This window comes from Venturia canescens, chromosome 10 (genome assembly GCF_019457755.1).
Source record: "Venturia canescens isolate UGA chromosome 10, ASM1945775v1, whole genome shotgun sequence".
Taxonomy (NCBI): domain Eukaryota; kingdom Metazoa; phylum Arthropoda; class Insecta; order Hymenoptera; family Ichneumonidae; genus Venturia; species Venturia canescens.
Window position 1 is genome coordinate 13,625,422 of NC_057430.1, and position 18,914 is coordinate 13,644,335.

At 37.6% G+C, this 18,914-nt stretch overlaps 5 protein-coding genes across 10 annotated transcripts; 2 read left to right on the plus strand and 3 right to left on the minus strand.

The window, feature by feature from the left end:
* Positions 1-551: 551 nt before the first annotated feature.
* LOC122417420 (cytochrome P450 6k1-like) lies at positions 552-3,334 on the minus strand. Its single transcript, XM_043430919.1, has 5 exons — positions 3,045-3,334; positions 2,512-2,881; positions 2,068-2,405; positions 1,345-1,578; positions 552-1,129 (listed from the first exon to the last, which is right to left on the minus strand). The coding sequence occupies exons 1-5, from the start codon at positions 3,229-3,231 to the stop codon at positions 714-716; spliced, it is 1,545 nt and encodes a 514-aa protein (XP_043286854.1). The 5' UTR covers positions 3,232-3,334; the 3' UTR covers positions 552-713.
* A 944-nt stretch (positions 3,335-4,278) lies between these two features.
* Positions 4,279-7,777, plus strand: CCT4 (chaperonin containing TCP1 subunit 4). The gene is made up of 5 exons (XM_043430918.1): positions 4,279-4,659; positions 5,176-5,318; positions 5,780-6,292; positions 6,401-6,745; positions 7,182-7,777. The coding sequence occupies exons 1-5, from the start codon at positions 4,533-4,535 to the stop codon at positions 7,677-7,679; spliced, it is 1,626 nt and encodes a 541-aa protein (XP_043286853.1). The 5' UTR covers positions 4,279-4,532; the 3' UTR covers positions 7,680-7,777.
* Positions 7,778-7,914: 137 nt separating this feature from the next.
* LOC122417424 (N-acetylgalactosaminyltransferase 7-like) lies at positions 7,915-8,779 on the minus strand. Its single transcript, XM_043430928.1, has 2 exons — positions 8,427-8,779; positions 7,915-8,336 (listed from the first exon to the last, which is right to left on the minus strand). Exons 1-2 carry the CDS (start codon positions 8,547-8,549, stop codon positions 8,196-8,198), a joined length of 264 nt encoding a protein of 87 aa, XP_043286863.1. The 5' UTR covers positions 8,550-8,779; the 3' UTR covers positions 7,915-8,195.
* On the minus strand, positions 8,427-15,374 carry Pgant7 (N-acetylgalactosaminyltransferase 7). 6 transcript variants are annotated; one of them, XM_043430909.1, is made up of 12 exons: positions 15,174-15,374; positions 14,260-14,637; positions 13,766-13,932; positions 12,804-13,011; positions 12,195-12,371; positions 11,885-12,128; positions 11,549-11,770; positions 11,364-11,462; positions 10,812-10,937; positions 10,585-10,721; positions 8,793-9,664; positions 8,427-8,552 (listed from the first exon to the last, which is right to left on the minus strand). In XM_043430909.1, the coding sequence occupies exons 2-11, from the start codon at positions 14,619-14,621 to the stop codon at positions 9,376-9,378; spliced, it is 2,031 nt and encodes a 676-aa protein (XP_043286844.1). In that variant the 5' UTR covers positions 14,622-14,637; positions 15,174-15,374; the 3' UTR covers positions 8,427-8,552; positions 8,793-9,375. The 6 variants fall into 6 exon arrangements, with proteins under 6 accessions (XP_043286844.1, XP_043286842.1, XP_043286843.1 ...); XM_043430907.1 differs by having other exon boundaries at positions 15,114-15,374; XM_043430908.1 differs by having other exon boundaries at positions 15,069-15,374.
* A 367-nt stretch (positions 15,375-15,741) lies between these two features.
* Positions 15,742-18,914, plus strand: trus (programmed cell death 2 like trus). Its single transcript, XM_043430921.1, has 4 exons — positions 15,742-16,108; positions 16,628-17,061; positions 17,240-17,725; positions 17,894-18,914. The coding sequence occupies exons 1-4, from the start codon at positions 15,998-16,000 to the stop codon at positions 18,156-18,158; spliced, it is 1,296 nt and encodes a 431-aa protein (XP_043286856.1). The 5' UTR covers positions 15,742-15,997; the 3' UTR covers positions 18,159-18,914.

Sequence of the window (18,914 nt, forward strand, 5' to 3'; positions counted from 1 at the left end):
TCGTATTAGCCTTACACTCAGTTACAAAAGTGAAGACACTTCTGAGTTGGCCGAACATTCTGTTTTCACTGTTAGAAAGGTTCAATTATTGAGGCCAAATCGAAACATCTGTCGATGACGAATACATCAAATAAAACGTTTATTACTAGAGCATTATGAACTTCAAACAAAAAAAATTGATATCTGATAAACTTTTCAACGTCGGCCGATCGCGTTGCCCCGAAAATAAACTTCGAATAATATCGCGTCCTCTCTATGATGATTTCGCGATGTTTTAAGACAAAATGAAAAATTTATTTTTTATCCTTGCCACCAAAGTGAGATCTTCGATTAACGTTTCCTGCACCACTACACATTTTCTATCCCCTGCTTTTTGTTCTTGACTATCGAATTAGAATTCTGCAATCGCGTTAGTGGCAACATAACCCCAAAAAGTAAGATCGGCATCTTTTTCACAGACACGTAACGGTCGAGACCTTACGTACTACGCGGCCGTGTACGCAGCTGATGTCAATATGGAAAGGACGAAATCAGTGTTTCAACAACGATAATTCAATTAATAAAATTCATCCATCATTTTTTCAGATAAAATAAATATCAAGTGCGTTATATATCTAGAAATAATACAATAGCACATTAAACTGGAAGATAAATCACAAGGGTCTTGATATTCGGTTAATATAAAATAGTGTTTCGAAGTGAAGATTTTGTTCTTATCGCGGCTCGATAATGAGCTCGATTCCCCCCCTAGCGGTGAGAACGGGAACGCCAGGATCGAATTCCAAAGGCACCGGCGTGTTCGGAGCCAGTCTGACACGATACTTGGACAAAGTACAGATGAGGCCAACTTTAGTTTGCGCGTAACCGAATCTCATCCCAATGCAGATCCTCGGACCCTCCCCAAAAGGCAGATACGTGTACGGGTGCCTCGAGGCTATGTTTTCTTCATTAAAACGCTCGGGATCGAATTTATTCGGGTCTGGATATATTTCAGGGTCTCTGTGGAGACCCAGCACCGGAATAACGACGTCAACCCCTTTGCTGATGTGAAGACTGGTCGTCGGAAGGTCAATATCCTTTGTGCAAACTCGATTCAACATCGGTACCGGTGGATATTTTCTCATGGTCTCTAAAAATGTGCAAACATCGTGTAGTAGTAAAAAAAAAATTCAATTGAAAAGCAAAACATCGAAGAATGAGCAAGAGAAAAAAATCGATTTTCAGGTATCGATAATATTTGAAAAAAATCGATAAAAAGTTCGGTTCACTTCTGTCAGTGAAAAACTGAATCGTCGACCAGGAAAGTTTGTCTTTTTAAAAATTTTTTCGTTGCAAAATCCTCACCGGAAACTGCTTTGTGGAGGTAAGTCATCGACAAAATGCTTTCGTAAGTAATGCCACCGAATTTTTCAAGTGCAATGTCGATGTCCTTCATCACTTTGTCTTGGATGTCCTGATTGATAGCCAATTCGTAGAGACAGTAAGTTATAGTCGTTGAGGTTGTTTCGAATCCGGCCAGAAAGAAGACATAGGCTTGAGCCACTCCTTCAGTGGTTGTTATTTTCTCGTAAGAACGTTCTGTCGGTTTGAGAGAAAAAAATTACCCTCCGCTCTAATAACATGTTTTTCCGAAACGACGATGGAACAATGGAATCTGAACGAGGCGAATCTTATTCGTTCGAGCGAAAATGGCGTACGACAGCAAACTCATTAATTGAAACACTAATTTTAACGATTTTATTTAAAAATGCAAGAAATACATTTTTGTTTCTGAAAGTGTAAAATATGAAATCGCGCCATTTAAAAACTAAGAATTCGATCTTTTCGAGTGTTGCCGTGAAAAAAATGACAGTTGCGCGGTTTTCGTTTGATTAGTGAAAAATAAATTTTTTTATAAAATATACGCACTTCGAGTGTTTGGCTTTTTATATTTTTTCCCCCACTTTTTTTTTACGTAATTACCAGGAAATTGTGGACCAACACCGACGAAAAGTGATCTCATAACAAGCGAAGAATTTTGGTTTGACGGGTGAGTACGAAGAGTGACGTGAAAATAGAATTTCCTACCAACGGTATTTGAGGCGTCGTCGTCGGCGTCAGGATCGACGTACCCTCTGTTCATCAACTGCATAATTAAGTTCATGAAATCAGGTCTGACGACATTATTGGCTTCTCGATATTCGATTGTCTCCGTGAATGTTTTGAGAAAGAATTTAATGACACCTCGATCGGTAAAAGGAATGGAAAAAAAATCCATGACTTTCGGTGCGAAAAGGCTTATCGTGTTCCAAAACGGTTGCGGCTCGAAAACTTTTTGGCCCCAGAATCGAATTTCGCTGTTGGGTGTTTTCAGGCTGTTCGAGTTCACGCCGAACGCGATCGACATTATGACGTCTGTGCCGAATCTTCGAAAAGAATTCATTCCGGGGATACAATTGAATAATTCCGAACGGAACAATGCTTCAACGGTGAAAAAAATTGAAATAAAAACATGGACGCGATTCACCGCACCTGGCGTAAACATCTTTAACCTCAACGACCTCTCGCTTCGCCGCTAGAGGCTTCAAGTAGTCGGACAATTTCTCGCCGGTTTCGACGACAGTCGTAAACATTTGTTTCATCTTTCCAGACGTGAAGGTCGGTGTGAGCTTGACACGTAAATTCCGCCATTTTGTTCCACCCAAAAGAAACAAATGGCCGGAAAGCGGATCGACTTTTTCGTTACAGTACAAACCACGATCGTGAAAATGATTGAAATTTTTCGTGAGTACTTGTCTTATTAAGTCGGGATCAGAAACCACGAGACTTGGTTTGTAGAATGCGTAAGTTCCGAAATAACGATTATTTTTTTGCTGCGTGTACAGGTCGGCGTACAATTCTCCTGAAAAATTCGAACTGCTCGTGATAAACGGTCGCGAGTGATACCACGCGAATAACACTGAAAAAATTAATTTGCTCAAAAGATCCATAAAAATCTCAACTTGTTGTCAATAAAATGAGAAAAAAAGAAAAACGGACACTCTCTTGTTTATTTGTTGAAATACCTATACAAGTTTTGCCCATAACGACGGGCCAAAAAATTCCGGCGGGCGCAGCTGATTCGACGTAAACCACGCCTCTCTTTTTCCAATAATTGTACAAAAAGTATTTGAAGAAAACATGAAAACCGGCGAAAATGACTAGAATTGTGCCGAGAATTTTCATCACTAACACACTCGAAACGAACGCCATGTTTTGGCGCTTAAAAAAACAACGTAACCCCGAAAATGTTCGCACTCCGGATTTGTAGTTCAGAGATTCTTCCCGTTCGAAGCGCCGATCCACGAGGCACGAACTGCGGCAAACATTTTGTTAATAAAATCGCTACGTATTTTGCTTTTATGAAGATTTGCTCCCATGACATTGCAAAATATGTAATAGTAGGTTTTTGGCAGCTTGCTGCTTTAGAAGGGACAATTATGCACGTGCAAAGAAGTAAATGACGATGGAATTGTGTCGTGTCATTAAAAGTGAATGTACGTGCTAAAACATTCCAATCCTCAAAAATTTCAGGGTGCAGCAGCTCGCAAAAAACTTGGAAACGTCACGCGATCATATTGACGAGCAAATGTCTCTGATTTTTTATTATTGAATACTTTATTGGTTCAGCAAAATGCGACTTTTCAGAATTATTTTTTTATGGCATTTATATTTCGAAGTTTCAATGTACCATTCATTTTCTAGGATTCGAATTCGAATATAATTGATGTCAGAGAGTCTATTTTTTCTGCGAGCGATTTGTCATACACGAACGATTAAACGTCATTTGAAAATCGCCACGTTAATTATTCTCGTGCAAAATCGCCCTATGACACTGCAAATAGTAGCACGGGATTAGCAGCGCAGTGCAATAACTTATATTGCAGTGTCTTCACGTCCTGTCATACAAAAGTAATGCATTCATTAATGAATATCAGAAAAAAACTGTTCAATTTCAATAATCAATAAAAACACTCATCGGTCACTTGATTCGATTGGTTAATAGAAAACAATGGCGGTTTTGACAGATTTAATTTTTATTCGAACAAAATCTTCCAACATCACTTTTATTCGGTGAGGGATTTATCGACTATGTATTTTTTCTACTATGCCGACCAAGGTAACTTCACATCGGCGAAGGGTAAAGCTTTTTTGTTATCAGCGTTATAACGTTACTTCTTGGATCGAGATAATTCCCATTTTTTTATTAGTTACGGTTTCGTCCGAAACACAAAATAGAGGTCTCTAGGAATCAGGTCCGAAGGGAGACGGAATGGCGGTGGCAGTTGTTCTCACCGACAACGGAAACCTCGTGCTTCGTTGAAAATCGTCAGTTTTTTTTCTCTTCCGAAAGGACAGTGTGAAAAGAGCTCAAAACGAAACAAGAGTCGTGTGAAACAAAAGTACGACGTCGAACGAAAACAGGACAAGACTTGATAGAAAAGAAAGCTTAAGTGAGTGACAACGGAGAATTGATTTTGAGCAATTCATTGTAATCAGTACACGCGAATAAAATGACTGGAGTTTCGGTGCGAGGAATCGGCGGTGGAGGCGGAAAAGGTGCCGCCGCTGGAGGCCAGGCTTATAAGGATAAAAGCAAACCTGCTGATATTCGTAGTAGCAACATTAACGCTGCCAAGGGTGAATACAATGTTTTTTTATAACATCAAATATTTTTCGGGAAATCGATTGAATTCTTAAGCTACTCTGCGACGTACCGGTTACTCACACACGCGGCAGAAACGTTACCATTTATGGGCATATGAGTGGGGAACATGTATGGGCGTGCTACTCACTCCTAGCCCCTGGAAAAATATTTTTCAGTTGTCGTATCAACTCGAATTGACCCAAGGAGCATTCTTTTCGTTGAGCTTTAATGAATCATTCATGAAAAAAATGAATACTAAAGTTGATCCAAGCAAAATATGCTCATCAAAAGGATCCTTTATTGTGATTATACCGGATCAAATTGATCCATGCAGCAAATAATTCACTTGAAAATCAATATTACATTATTGTTTATGAAGATTAATGCAATGATTGAGATTAATTGTTCCCATATTTTTAGTTTATATTCAAAACATCCATCAGTCCATATTTCTGATCAAAAAATCGTGATCTCGATAAAAAAAATAATTGTACTTTTGTTCTTTTTAGCTGTGAGCGATGCGATTCGTACGAGCCTTGGTCCTCGTGGAATGGACAAGATGATACAAGCTGGAAACGGCGAAGTCACCATTACCAATGATGGAGCAACAATACTCAAAGAAATGAATGTTATTCATCCTGCTGCAAAAATGGTTAAGATTTTTCATCTATATTCATTTTTAAGAAACAGAGTTGGATGAGACTTGAGACATTGAAAAGTGACTGAACACCAACAATTTCTAAAACCTCAGTAGAAAATTAACAGAGAGTTCCCAATTATTTCCGAACTTTGTATAAACTCAAGGAGTTCGCATAAATTTTTCTTCCCGAACTATGAGTAAATTTGTTAGATATCGCAAAATCTTCTGGACTAATGAAATTTAGATTATTCAACAGAAGTAAAGAAAACAGTTTTGTGCAAAATATTTGAAGTGTTTTTCTTTTTATTTGAATATTTTTGAATTCTGATTATAAATAAGTTTTCTTTGAGTTTCTTTACACCTCGGACAAAATTGTTTTTAAAATGAAAAAATTGTGATACTTTATCGGTGCTGAAGATGAAAAAGTTTGACAAAATATTCACCATGATAATCACTGTCGAATTATATGTTAGCTGGTGGAACTGTCGAAAGCCCAAGATACCGAAGCAGGAGACGGAACAACGAGTGTGGTCGTCATAGCTGGAGCTCTTCTCGAAGCAGCCGAAAGGCTTCTGCAGAAAGGAATTCACCCAAGGTCTATAAGCGATGCTTTCCAGAGAGCATCGACAAAAGCAGTGGAGATTCTTGGCTGGGGAATGGCAACTCCGTTGGATTTAACGGACAAAGCTTCGTTGATCAAAGCTGCAGCAACTTCTTTGAATTCGAAAGTTGTTTCACAGCACTCGAGTCTCCTGGCTCCTTTGGCTGTGAACGCAGTGTTGAAAATCACCGAGCCTGGCAAGGAAAGCGCTACGGATCTCAAAGACATCAAAGTCATCAAGAAACTCGGAGGCACTGTTGAAGACACCGAACTCATCGACGGCCTTGTTTTTACTCAAAAATCCTGCAATGTCAACGGGCCGAAGAGAATCGAGAAAGCGAAGATCGGGCTCATTCAATTCTGCATTTCACCACCAAAAACTGACGTAAGATCTAAACCATAAAAGAATTTCTACTTTATGAAACTCACCATTTGAGCTATAAAAATTCGAATGATTTTAGGGTATCGTAATATTTCTGCGCCTCTTTTTCAGATGGATCACAACGTTATCGTATCGGACTATTCGGCTATGGACCGAGTTCTGAAAGAGGAACGAGCCTACATTCTCAACATTGTTAAGCAGATTAAAAAATCAGGGTGCAACGTTCTTCTCGTACAAAAGTCAATTCTCCGGGACGCGATAAGCGATTTAGCAATTCATTTCTTGGACAAGATCAAAGTTATGGTCGTAAAGGACATCGAACGCGAGGACATACCTTACGTGTGCAAGACTCTTGGTTGTCGTCCGATCGCTTCGCTCGATCACTTTTTGCCGGAGAACCTCAGTAATGCCGAATTGTGCGAAGAGATGCAGACCGGCAATTGTAAATTCGTCAAGGTAATTTAACACTCCCAATGACCTCAAAAACGTTCAATAATTGATTTCATTCAAAATATCATTCATCGAACAACTGAATTAACTGACCAAAGGGATTCAGAAATTATTCAAATGGATTGGACGAAATGTCAAATAACGGAGTTGGAGAATATTCAATTGATTCGACTAACTTTTCTTCTAAACGCGGACATTTCGGGGACAGCGAATATTACAGCTCGTCTAATAGGAAAACAAATAACATTCTCTTTCATTTTTCTCGAAATTTAAACTGAGCGAGAGAAAATCGTGCTTGCAGGTTCTTTAATGATCGTTAGATAACTTGATGGAATAATTTAACTGTAAAAATTGTTTTTGATGATTTGAACGATGGGATGCAGGAATGGCTTCGCCGAATGTCGAAAAAATATGACGGAGTAATCGTATTTCGTTATTTCAGATAACCGGAATTCAAAATCCTGGTCGAACCATCACAGTGTTGGTTCGCGGTAGCAACAAGCTCGTTTTGGAGGAAGCTGAACGTTCTCTCCACGACGCGCTCTGCGTTATCCGTTGTTTGGTAAAGCAACCGGCATTGATAGCAGGTGGTGGAGCACCGGAGATCGAATTGTCGATAAAGCTTGGTGCTTATGCGCAAACATTAACGGGAGTAGATGCTTATTGCGTGAAGGCGTTCGCTGACGCTCTCGAAGTAATCCCCTCGACGTTGGCTGAAAACGCTGGTCTCAATCCCATCGCGACCGTCACCGAACTTCGCAGTCGTCACGCTCAAGGTGACACGACGACCGGCATCAATGTTCGCAAAGGAATGATTACCGACATTATGGAGGAAAATGTTGTTCAACCTCTGCTCGTCTCCATAAGCGCAATCACTCTCGCCTCCGAGACAGTCCGTAGTATTCTCAAGATCGACGACATCGTAAATACTATGCAATAATTATATTCCATAACTCGATCAACTTATTTTTCTCCAATGAATTTTCATCGCTTTTTTTAAATAAACTCCAGGAACAGTTGGAGCTGTTGCGGCTTAAATCTCGTACTATTTATATACTATAAGCCAGTGTTTCATTCTCATTCATTTGCACGTTTCTACAATAAAGAAAACGTATTCGACGTCAGTTACTAAAAATTTGGACTTGGCAGATTGAACCAAACGTTAACAACGAAAATTACTCTATTGGACGTTGGTTTATTTCATTTTTCTAAATAATTGAACTTTTCTTGTAATTAACATTCCTCTTGGTTAATACTACTGGTGCCGAATTTTCGGAATTTGTTAAGTAAAACAGGAGTTTTTTTGGACTCGAATCATTCAAACTGAAAATCTGCTGAATTCCTTCTTTTCTCGCGGTTCTCGAAGTTGGGATCACAAATACACTCCGTCGCTATATATAAAGTGTATTAGCGTAGGTCAAGAAAAAAGGAAGACGAACGAGGCCAGCTAGCTCGTTTACCAGCGCGGATGAATTGGGTAGAATGTCCATTGATGATTAGTGCTATTGACGTCGCAGGGCAACAACGATAATTGATGCGTTTGAGGATGAAGTGCCATGCATTTTTTGTACTCTCGGTGAAGTAAAGTTTTCGTTTTCTGTAACAAATTTAGACCAAAGAATCAGAATCAAACATTTAGAAAAATAACATTTGGTCGAATACACAGCGAGAGCGATATTGTCTTCACCTCGTCGTATTGCCACGGTCCGTTGACCGTTCCTAGGTGACAAAAAGTTAATTTGATTCCTTGAGTGTCGGCATCGACGCAACGTTCACCAACGCCCAATTGTCCCTTCTCGTTCAGCCTCATCAACTAAGCGAGTGATAAATCGTCATTATTATTGTTACTTCTAAAGTGATTGATACAGTAATTTGTATTTTTTTTGCTAAAAAAAATGGAAGAATCGTGTTCAATTTGACGCTTTTGCCCACGAGAAGTATAGTAAAAATCAAATTACAGCCGTTTTCGATTTTATCGCACGGTTTGCCATCGAAAAAATCAATTTTACACCAAGAATTCATATAAATATGTTTCCCTTTGCAGCATTCTTACCTGATTATTTCCAGAACCGTGGCAACGAGATGTAGCCATAAGTTTGGGTGGAGAATTGCCCATGGTATCGAGGCAGTTTGACGTTGCATCACTTCTTAACTAAATATCAACAGAAGAAAAATCCACACTGTTTCCTGATAGTTTTTCGTTTATTTTGGTTTATTCAATTGAAACAAAGCAATTACCTCGCCCCAGTGAAGATTTCGCGGGAGTTCCGGAAATTTGTCCAAGACGTCGTAAGCCACATTGTCCATGTTCGAAATTCCAGTATTTAGTAATAAAATGAATTTGTAAATAAATTGGAAATCGAAACATTAGATGAAGGATTCGAGCACAGTCGAATTTCTCGAAATTCGAACTGTGTAAAAGGAAAAGTGTGCAAGTAGGAATTTTACTGATTGCGAGTCTGGTGGATCGCCTCAAAACTTTTCTCAGTTTTTTTTTTTTCGTTTTACAGCCCAACAAATGAGCTGAGAAAAATGGCCATTTGGATAACGACGCAAGCATAAATTTCAACAACTTTTTTAAATTACTTTTCGATTATTTAATCCAAGCTTGAAATTCAATTTTTATATTTTAATCTTCATCTCCATAAATTTGTACTCCAAAGAGTATACGAACCAAAGAGTTCGAAGAATATACGAAGAGTTACGAACCAAATATCTGCGTTAATCTCAGCTTTGCCGAGATATTCACGAGCGTCGAAGAAGAAGATCTTGGAAGTCGAGACGTTTCTCAGCACGTACGAGATTTGTTTCTCGAGTATCAATCGTCGAATCCGAATGTTCCTGTTTGCTCGGAAAGGAACTTTGATCACGACGTTCGAGAGGCTGATATCGACGCGAGTCTTGAGAAATACGAAAAAAGCGTACCTGTAAACGGCGACGAAATGTTCATACTTGTGGCCAAGATATCGTGTTCTTGATGAAAAAACAAAAATCATTTTACTTTTCGTTCTTCTAGCTGTGGACGTTTCTAAAATTCTGCTGAATTTCTTTTTTCTCGCAGTTCTCAAAGTTGGGATCATAAATACACTCCGTCGCTATATATAAAGTGTATTTTATTTTTGTAATAAAATATTCAATCTGTCTCATCTGCCAACCATACCCCCATTATAACGGTAATACAAATTTTTCTTCTGTTTTTCATTCATATCTCCAATAATTCAACATTATCGAGTCGTATTTGTCATTACTGCGCATTGCGGAGTTCAATAAATATAAGCACAACGACCAGGCGACATTTTCACGCTGATGTTAAAAAATCTCGTTCAATTCCTCCATTCCATCTCGAATGAAATAAATGAAGACAAAAGCTTTTTTTAATCTCGTAGATTGAGTTTGGCAATAGAGAGTTTGTGGTTGTTTCGGAATGTTCGAAAATCATTTCGAAATCACAGTATTATTTTATCAAATAAAACATCAGAAAATATGACATTCTATCGATCGGAGTTTGAGATTATTGTGATTGAATATGTGCATCGAAGTTTCAAGCAAAAGACGTAATCTCAATGATGCTGAAAAGTGCCTTAAATTAAAAGATTTTGCATGAACTGGAAACAGTCTTTGAAGTAGAAGGTGCGAACACATCGACGAGCGAATTGGAACTGGTTGTCTTTAGTACTAAACGGAAAGTCCTTTCATTTCTTTATGGATTCGATTGTCAAGAATGCTCGATGGTACCCATTAATTGGTCTAATTCTCTTCCACGTTTTCTCTTTTAAGTACTCGCTCACGTCGCGGCTCAACTGGGTCTAGTAAAAAAGGAAGACGAATAAACCCGTTTTTTTTACCAGCGCGGTTGAATTGGGTGGAACGTCCATTTATGATAAGTGTTCTTGACGTCGCAGGGCAATAACGATAATTGATGCGTTTGAGGATGGAGTGCCATGCATTTTTTGTGTACTCGGTGAAGTAAAGTTTTCGTTTTCTGTAACAAATTCAGACCAAAGGATCAGAATCAAACATTTAAAAAAATAACATTTGGTCGAATACACAGCGAGAGCGATTTTGTCTTCACCTCGTCGTATTGCCATGGTCCGTTGACCGTTCCTAGGTGACAAAAAGTTAATTTGATTCCTTGAGTGTCGGCATCGACGCAACGTTCACCAACGCCCAATTGTCCCTTCTCGTTCAGCCTCATCAACTAAGCGAGTGATAAATCGTCATTATTATTGTTACTTCTAAAGTGATTGATACAGTAATTTGTATTTTTTTGCTAAAAAAAATGGAAGAATCGTGTTCAATTTGACGCTTTTGCCCACGAGAAATATAGTAAATAGTATATTACACACCCAGGGCAGGAAAATAAGGAAAGTCTCAGATCACATGTAATTGTCGGCCGAGACGAAGCCGAGGCTGACAAACATGTGGTCTGAGGCTTTACTTTTTCCTGCCCGAGGTGTGTATACGATTTTTCTGTCCGACGCAGGCGGAATGCGGCAACTTCGGCCCGGAGGACAGAAAAATCAAATTACAGCCGTTTTCGATCTTATCGCACGGTTTGCCATCGAAAAAATCAATTTTACACCAAGAATTCATATAAATATGTTTCCCTTTGCGGCATTCTTACCTGATTATTTCCAGAACCGTGGCAACGAGATGTAGCCATAAGTCTGGGTGGAGAATTGCCCATGGTATCGAGGCAGTTTGACGTTGCATCACTTCTTAACTAAATATCAACAGAAGAAAAATCCACATTGTTTCCTGATAGTTTTTCGTCTATTTTGGTTTATTCAATTGAAACAAAGCAATTACCTCGCCCCAGTGAAGATTTCGCGGGAGTTCCGGAAATTTGTCCAAGACGTCGTAAGCCACATTGTCCATGTACCATTGGAAACTTTTGCATTTTTTACGTTCCTTGAACGCCAGTTGTTCCGTTATGTCTCCGTGATCGAGTAACCGTGCCAGAGGCTCTCGCGTGTAGAAAAATTCTTTATGCTTCTCATCGAACCACGTCTCGATAACGCGCTTATAATTCTGTTCAAAGTTTCATTCAATTACATGAAAAATTCTCGTGTTTTGTCCCTTTGATTTTCCATTCGATCGACTTTATTCTGCTTTGGCACCGTAGAATGGAGAGGAAAAACTTACGATCGTGATAAGAGGTCCTTTCTTTTTCGCAGCCAATTTGCCAAAGTTGTAAGGCATGAATCCTCGGTAAACGTGACCAACGTGCGAACAAGGAACCCACAAAATACTCCCGCCGCATTGCCAAATTTTAAATGACAGCTCGAAATTCTCGCCTCCCCATACGAGAAGACCTTCGTCGTATCCTCCAAGGGACAGGAAATATTTACGGTCGATGGCGAACAACCCACCGGCGTGAGTCGGCGATCTACGTTATTACAACGATTATTCATGGTAAAAAAATTGTCTTTTGTCCCATAAATAATAGACTTACTTGTAAGGCATACTGTTGTACGGTCGTGTTTTTGATTCTCGTTTCGGCAATTCGTTCTCTTTGTACAACATTCCCCATTCGAATATTCCACGGTATAAAGTTCCTTCTGAATATACCTCGTGATAAGCAAAGTCCTCGTGATCGATTCCGTCGATTACGGGTACCGTCATCACTGTCCTATATTCGCCGAAGAACGATTGAGACATTTGTTCACATTTATTGATCAATGGATTCGTTGATTGAGTTATGCATTGAGTCATCTATTCATCTTCAAATCTTTAGAGTCATTTGCAAATTTTTAATACGAGAGAACAGACGATGGAATTTTTCCGTTCAAGTATTCGAAAAGTTGAAAAGAAAATTGATCTACTTTTTTCGAGTCCTTTTCGTTTGATTTCTCTACCTGGAGATGAAAATAAAATTAATTTTGAATCAAGATAACGATAGTTTTAATAATACCACTGAAATATGACAAAAAAATGAAGGAACTTGATTTTACTGTTCGGATGTACATGAAAATAAAATAAGGTGAGATATTTCAATGGATAGAATTGAATTATCTCGGTACGAAAATTAATTAAAACAAAGAGAATGAAAGACTTCAATTACCGGTCGAGATTAATGGGCGCCAACAGCGGGGGCAACCAATTGACGTTGACTTCGCAGTGAGCATCCAGAAAGACGATTACTTCGCCTTTAGCCTCTCGTGCTCCGCGTGATCGTGTCCTAATTAGGCCTTGTCTCTCGTGGTTTCTCAAAATTCTCACTTTTCCATCCCATCTCTCGATATAAGATTCTAATTCTTCCTTGAGATTTTCTGCATAAAAAAGATTATTTCATCTTAATTGGCCTAAGCTAAATGAATTATATCGAAGAATCAAAATTCCATAAAATCCCAGTTTATGGGAATGCATATGACGGAAATTATGACTTTTTTTTTTAACAAACTCATCAAACAAGCTATAAGAAATACTAAAATTTTTGAAATTTTTTATTTATGAAAAATAATACGTAGAAAACTAATACGAAAACTTCCTTCAGTTGGGAAATAAAAGGTCCATTGAGAAATAGAAATTGGACAGCAGAGCGGAGTGAAGGTCACTGCTGCAAATATTCAGACATTTTTTCTCTGATAAATGCAACACTATCTCGTATCGCTTGAGAAAGAATTTGCGGTAAAAACACGAGTTTACTGATAATTATTCAACACATTATTTTACATATTGCTGGCAACATCCTAAAAATAGCAATATGAAAGACCATTGACAAAGAGTAGGATAAAATTGCTCTTGCGACACAGTGATATAAAGCTAAAACCTCAGAATTTTATAGAGGGTAGAAAATATTCATATTTGAAGAAATTAGAGATATCAGTGGAAACTACTCACTGTTCTGATGAAAAAATTTGATTCTTTATGATAGAAAGAGATTAAGGAGGAATAATCCCCTAGAAAAAGGTACATACAAAACGTATCTGTGAGATGGGGACCATGCAGAAAATTTTTTTTGTTGTTTATCAAAATCTACAACTTGCCTAGCAATAATCATCACATTTATACTTTTTCACAAACCTTTATCCGAAAAGTCATCTACAAGAAGAACCTCCTCCAAAAATTGTGGCGGCGTTCTGTTGATGACCGAATGAACGGTTCTCATCAGGACGGACCAGCCTTCATTGTGAAATACTATAATAACACTGGTGCGAGGTAGAGATTCTGGGTAATTCCAGTGTTTGCATCTGTGTAAAGAGAAACGAACGATTGAGAAAACCAGAACTGTGAAGTGGATTATCTTGAGCATGGGCACAAAAATTGGATGGGAAATATAAATTCAGAAGTTTAAAGAGTTACCCTTGTAACCCAATCTTTCTTTCAGATGTTACAGGCATTAAAATATATATATATATATATTTTTTCATTATCATTTTTAGGTTTACTATTATTTTTATTATTCTCGTGTACTCCAATTCGTGATGTAAAATCATCTGAATTTCAAGAATTCTGTCAATCAAATTTGAGTTAAAGTAGTTTTCAAGAATTTCAACAATATTGAAAGAGTTACGCACTCCTGTGGCCTTGTATCTGGAATGGATCTGTCAAGGGAGATTTCATCGGAACAGACCATATTCATTCCATAATCAGATTCCGAATCTTGAACATCGTTTTTCTGATCCTCTCGTAACTTGTGAGGCTTTCCACCTTCACCAGGACCAAAGCGCTGCTTGACATCTGTAGGCTCAAAATTGCCGAGACCTTCGGTAAGTACTGGTGCTCTTTTACCTTGGATACTCTCGGCCCAGTATTCTTTGAATTTTGGAACTTCAGTGCCAAAGAAAAATGAGACAACTGCATAAAAAAAGAGCAAGGCAAGAGTTGATCCGAGTAGTAGATTTACCAGATGGCTCCTTCTCAATCGGATAATCCTCATTCTGATCCTATAACTTCTGCAATCACAAACATTAAATCACTGATACTAACATATTTTTTTTGCAAAATTATTCAATACTATTCTAACAAACAACTCTGAAGGGAGAAATAATTTTTTTTCATACTTTGGTAACTATTTATAAACTTTGTAAAACATATTTTTTATAATTTAAATAATTTATAAAAGTTGGATTTTATAGCGATACAATTGTTGAATATTTCGTTCAACTATCGAACAAAGAAAAGTCACAAAACATTTAATTTTTTTATAAATTACGGAAAAAATGTTGATCGATATTTTTTTACTTTTACTATTTTTTTAACTGAACTGATTATAATCATATAAACTCTGATTACAATAACCCGAAATTCCAGATATTATGACAAATGTCAATTGTTTCAGTAGTTATTTCAAAACATGTATTTAATTTATTCGAATAACATCCACTTCTAAACACTTTGTTAACATTCAATTGAGATATTGACAACTCACAAAATGAAAAAACGGATTCAGTGTTTGTTATAAATATAAAAAAAATACTGAGATAAATACTGGAAAACGTTTCGAGCCACAGAGGACAACGGTATAAAAATGTGCTGCTGGTTAACGGCGCCGCCAACGTGTCGTTGTTTTAAAATCGATTGCACGTAATCGATACATCGATAGTTGATTTTTTAAATTTTTTACTCGCATCATCATTGCCGTTCCAATTAACACAAAGGGTGGCAAAATGAGGATTTATTCAAGAAATTAGTATTCTGTCAACTTTTATGACGTACTTTCATGAACTGAAATAAAAATTTTCATATTCGATGATAGTAACAAAAAATAAACAATTATGTATAGAAAAAAATCTTTTGCAAATTATAGGTTAGGAGTAAAGCCTGCTAGGGTCATATATTCAACCCGCTCTTCGTAATGAATGGTTCTTGATTTTGGAGTTAATTTTCAAATACTTTGTCCGCACGTGTGGAAGGAAAGCCGAGTAGTTTTTCAAAGATTTCCGAAAAAAAATCCCTCGTGGTTCATTGCGCACGCGCAATCATTGTCTCAGTATCCTGGTACATCTTTCAATATATAAATTCGCTTATATTACCTTTCCTCGAAATCGATAGAGAAACATCAAAAAGCGCACGCGTTGCATCTGTGACCGCAAGCAGCAGGACCACCGAGTGTTAAGTAGGCACATGTGTGCAAACTTCGTACGAGCGTGTGTATGTATACGTAATTAGCGGACTGCTGGCGATCACACTACGCTGTACGAAGTGCTTGTTTAGTAAATCTGACATAATAAAAAGAGTCTTCCGTGATCTATTGTCTATCTACCCTAACCCCGGCTCAAAATCTGTTTCATTTTACTTATCATTATAACACAAATGGCTCGGAAAAATCGCTCGAAAGTTTATCTTGGTTACGAGGATGAGTTTATAACGGAAAAACATCGTTCTCTAGTGAACTTTACTACTAACAAAATCGGTGGCAAGCCGGTAAGTTGATGTTTTCATTTTTATTCGATTGCTTGTTCTTTGTTGACCTTTTGTTACCACACATTCACAATCGTACATTTCATTTGAATTTTTTCAAAAATCTAAATGGAATTCCTTTCCATTGGACCACTCTTGTGACGATGTTTTTCGTTGGAATATTGCGTTTTGTAGTAGTGACATATTTTATTGAAAGTTTTCCATGTTTTGAAAATTTATCTGTCCTTCCATAATCACATTTAATATCAGAAATGCCCTCCAGTGTCTTTAATTAGGTTTTCATTTTTATTTGGAACACTCTTCTTTCCAATGAAGTAACAAATAATAGTAATAATAATAATAATAAAGTGACAAGATTCAATTTTATTAATTTATAATTGCGTGTTTTCAAAAGAATTCATTCAGCTGTTTATAAAATATTCATTATGATTGGTAAATTATTGGATTTTCGTTCATATGGATATTTATTCCAGAAGAAATTGTTTGTCTAATTTATTGTGATCAGTGCAATGACATTTTCAGGATCCTCATGAAGAATCATCAGTGCCGACTCCACAATGCAAACTCTGCGCTCTTAGACAAATATTAGCAATGCAAATGTATGCTCCGTTGGAAAACTCTATATACCATCGGACGATATACATATTTGCTTGTATAAATCCGAATTGTTGGAACGAGAATGAGAGCTGGACGTGTTTAAGAGTACAGTCACTCGAGCGCAAAACAATAACAACAAATACGTGTGCCGTGGACAATTGTGGAGGGAGCTCTACAACCAGCTGGCTTTCCGAAGAGGATGACTGGGGTGAAGATACAACAAATGATAACGCGTCAGAAAAGAATGGCAACAATATTATGGGAAAAGCAGCGATAGATACAAGTGACGATAGAATTGATGAAAGAGATCTCGATCGAGAAGTTTCCAATCTTCGATTGGATGATCCCAATGCAAATAGGTAAACAAAAAATCACTTGTTCAAAATGTTTGAAAATTACTGAAAAAAAAAATGAGATGAATATGAATACAGAATAAAACATTGGAAATAGGAATATTTTCCATCGATGACTGAACTCAAAAAGAAAATTATGAATTATCTGAATAAATAAATCATAAATATCTTCATAAATTTGTAGTCCAACGAGTATAGATCATTCCCTGGGAGGGATCGGCACCGGAGGTGGTGCGGTCGGTCGCCTCGACACGGCTCACGCCTCAGCCGAAATAGAGGGCGAAGAAAGCGAAGTAGTTTGCATCGACACTCCAACCCAACCTCAGTGTGATTTGATGGATCTTCTTCGCGAAGTTACTCCATTACCGTTGCAGCATTCCGAACCGAAGATTCGCGTTAATCTCAGCTTTGCTGAGATATTCATGAGCGTTGAAGAAGAAGATCTTGGAAATCGAGATGTTTCTCAGCACGTACGAGATTTGTTTCTCGAGTATCAATCGTCGAATCCGGATGTTCCTGTTTGCTCGGAAACGAACTTTGATCACGACGTTCGAGAGGCTGATGTCGACGCGAGTCATGAGAAATACGAAAAAAGCGTACCTGTACACGGCGACGAAATGTTTCACTATTTTCTCAGCCGTATCCAAAAAAATCCAGGCCAAATTGTCAGGTAATGAGAAAAATTCGGTATCCCATACTTTCTGAAAATTTCGTGTAGAGATGAATTTCTCATTCTTTTAAGAATGATCAGAAAACCTTAAAAATCTTTTACGTGGAGACTTTGTCATTGAGAAATTTATAATTTGTGGCGACTAATCTTTTTTAATTGGAATTGCAGATATTGTCGAGACAATAAGGCAGCATTACCAGTTTCTCCGTTCAACGAGAGTGTCGGAACATGTCAACATTGCGGTGCAGAAAGAATTTTCGAGATTCAAATTCTTCCAACAATAATACCTAAGCTTCGTCTCCTTCCAAGCAACGGATCAAATTTTCAGATTGAATTTGGCACGATTTTGGTTTTCACATGCTCTCGAAGTTGTTGGTCACCACATGATCTTTACAAAGAAGAACACGTTGTCGTGCAGCCCGAAAGATTATAATTATCAACGAGTGGAGAAATCAACAGGAATAATCATTTGGGATTTGCCATGAGTATTTAATGAAGTTTGATTCACAGATTGCCGTCCAACGACAAACGAGCAGCAGCTATTATGACTAAAAAAAAAATAATTTTCTTTCCAAACAGCATTCCGAGAATGAAAAAGAGAGGCCAGAAATAATTTTGTCACGTTTTGTGACTCTTCCTTACTCATAAAATAATTTTAGGGTACTCGCATTTTGTGGTAACGCGTTGTAATTTGTAGTAGAGAAGAATCGTCGAATCGTGCATTTACTAAGATTATGAAAATTTGCATCCTTGCACTGCAAAGATTTTTTAGGAATTTTTTTAGCTATAATCTCTGGTTGACTACTTCAGACCTTTTCTGAAAACCAAAAAAATTGACAAGCAAAATTATCGACAATTGAAGAAAAGAGGAAGGAATTGAACTGAATATGTTGCGTTCCAATGATGCAAATCTTAACCAGTATTTATTATAGTTTGTCTTTTTTTCAACTACAGTAAATGTGAAGATTGTTCCAACTCGTCGAAATTGATGAATATTCTTGAGAATCAAACATCTAGTCAATAAGTGGAGGTGTAGCGATCAATTAAAACGAATTATAGAAAACAAGAATGGAATAAGTATGTTGACTCACTATTGAAAGGATTGGCAGAATGTTCCTAGAGTACTTATTATCGTTTGGTTTTCCAAGTTGGAAAAATAAAGATGGATCGGTAGACTGAAGAACAAAAA

Bases quoted from the DNA above. Each gene is read 5' to 3' on its own strand.
- CCT4 (XM_043430918.1), top strand. From the start codon at position 4,533: ATGACTGGAGTTTCGGTGCGAGGAATCGGCGGTGGAGGCGGAAAAGGT. The intron at 5,319-5,779 runs GTTAAGATTTTT...ATTATATGTTAG, and splicing joins TTCATCCTGCTGCAAAAATG to CTGGTGGAACTGTCGAAAGC. The intron at 6,746-7,181 runs GTAATTTAACAC...TCGTTATTTCAG, and splicing joins GCAATTGTAAATTCGTCAAG to ATAACCGGAATTCAAAATCC.
- LOC122417424 (XM_043430928.1), bottom strand. From the start codon at position 8,549: ATGAGGCTGAACGAGAAGGGACAATTGGGCGTTGGTGAACGTTGCGTC. The intron at 8,337-8,426 runs GTGAAGACAATA...AATTTGTTACAG, and splicing joins GACCGTGGCAATACGACGAG to AAAACGAAAACTTTACTTCA.
- Pgant7 (XM_043430909.1), bottom strand. From the start codon at position 14,621: ATGAGGATTATCCGATTGAGAAGGAGCCATCTGGTAAATCTACTACTC. The intron at 13,012-13,765 runs GTTTGTGAAAAA...TTTTTTATGCAG, and splicing joins AGATGACTTTTCGGATAAAG to AAAATCTCAAGGAAGAATTA. The intron at 10,938-11,363 runs GTAAGAATGCCG...TCACTCGCTTAG, and splicing joins ACGGTTCTGGAAATAATCAG to TTGATGAGGCTGAACGAGAA.
- LOC122417420 (XM_043430919.1), bottom strand. From the start codon at position 3,231: ATGGCGTTCGTTTCGAGTGTGTTAGTGATGAAAATTCTCGGCACAATT. The intron at 2,882-3,044 runs GTATTTCAACAA...CGAATTTTTCAG, and splicing joins TATGGGCAAAACTTGTATAG to GAGAATTGTACGCCGACCTG. The intron at 2,406-2,511 runs GTGCGGTGAATC...TTCTTTTCGAAG, and splicing joins GTTAAAGATGTTTACGCCAG to ATTCGGCACAGACGTCATAA.
- trus (XM_043430921.1), top strand. From the start codon at position 15,998: ATGGCTCGGAAAAATCGCTCGAAAGTTTATCTTGGTTACGAGGATGAG. The intron at 16,109-16,627 runs GTAAGTTGATGT...TGACATTTTCAG, and splicing joins ACAAAATCGGTGGCAAGCCG to GATCCTCATGAAGAATCATC. The intron at 17,062-17,239 runs GTAAACAAAAAA...ATAAATTTGTAG, and splicing joins GATGATCCCAATGCAAATAG to TCCAACGAGTATAGATCATT.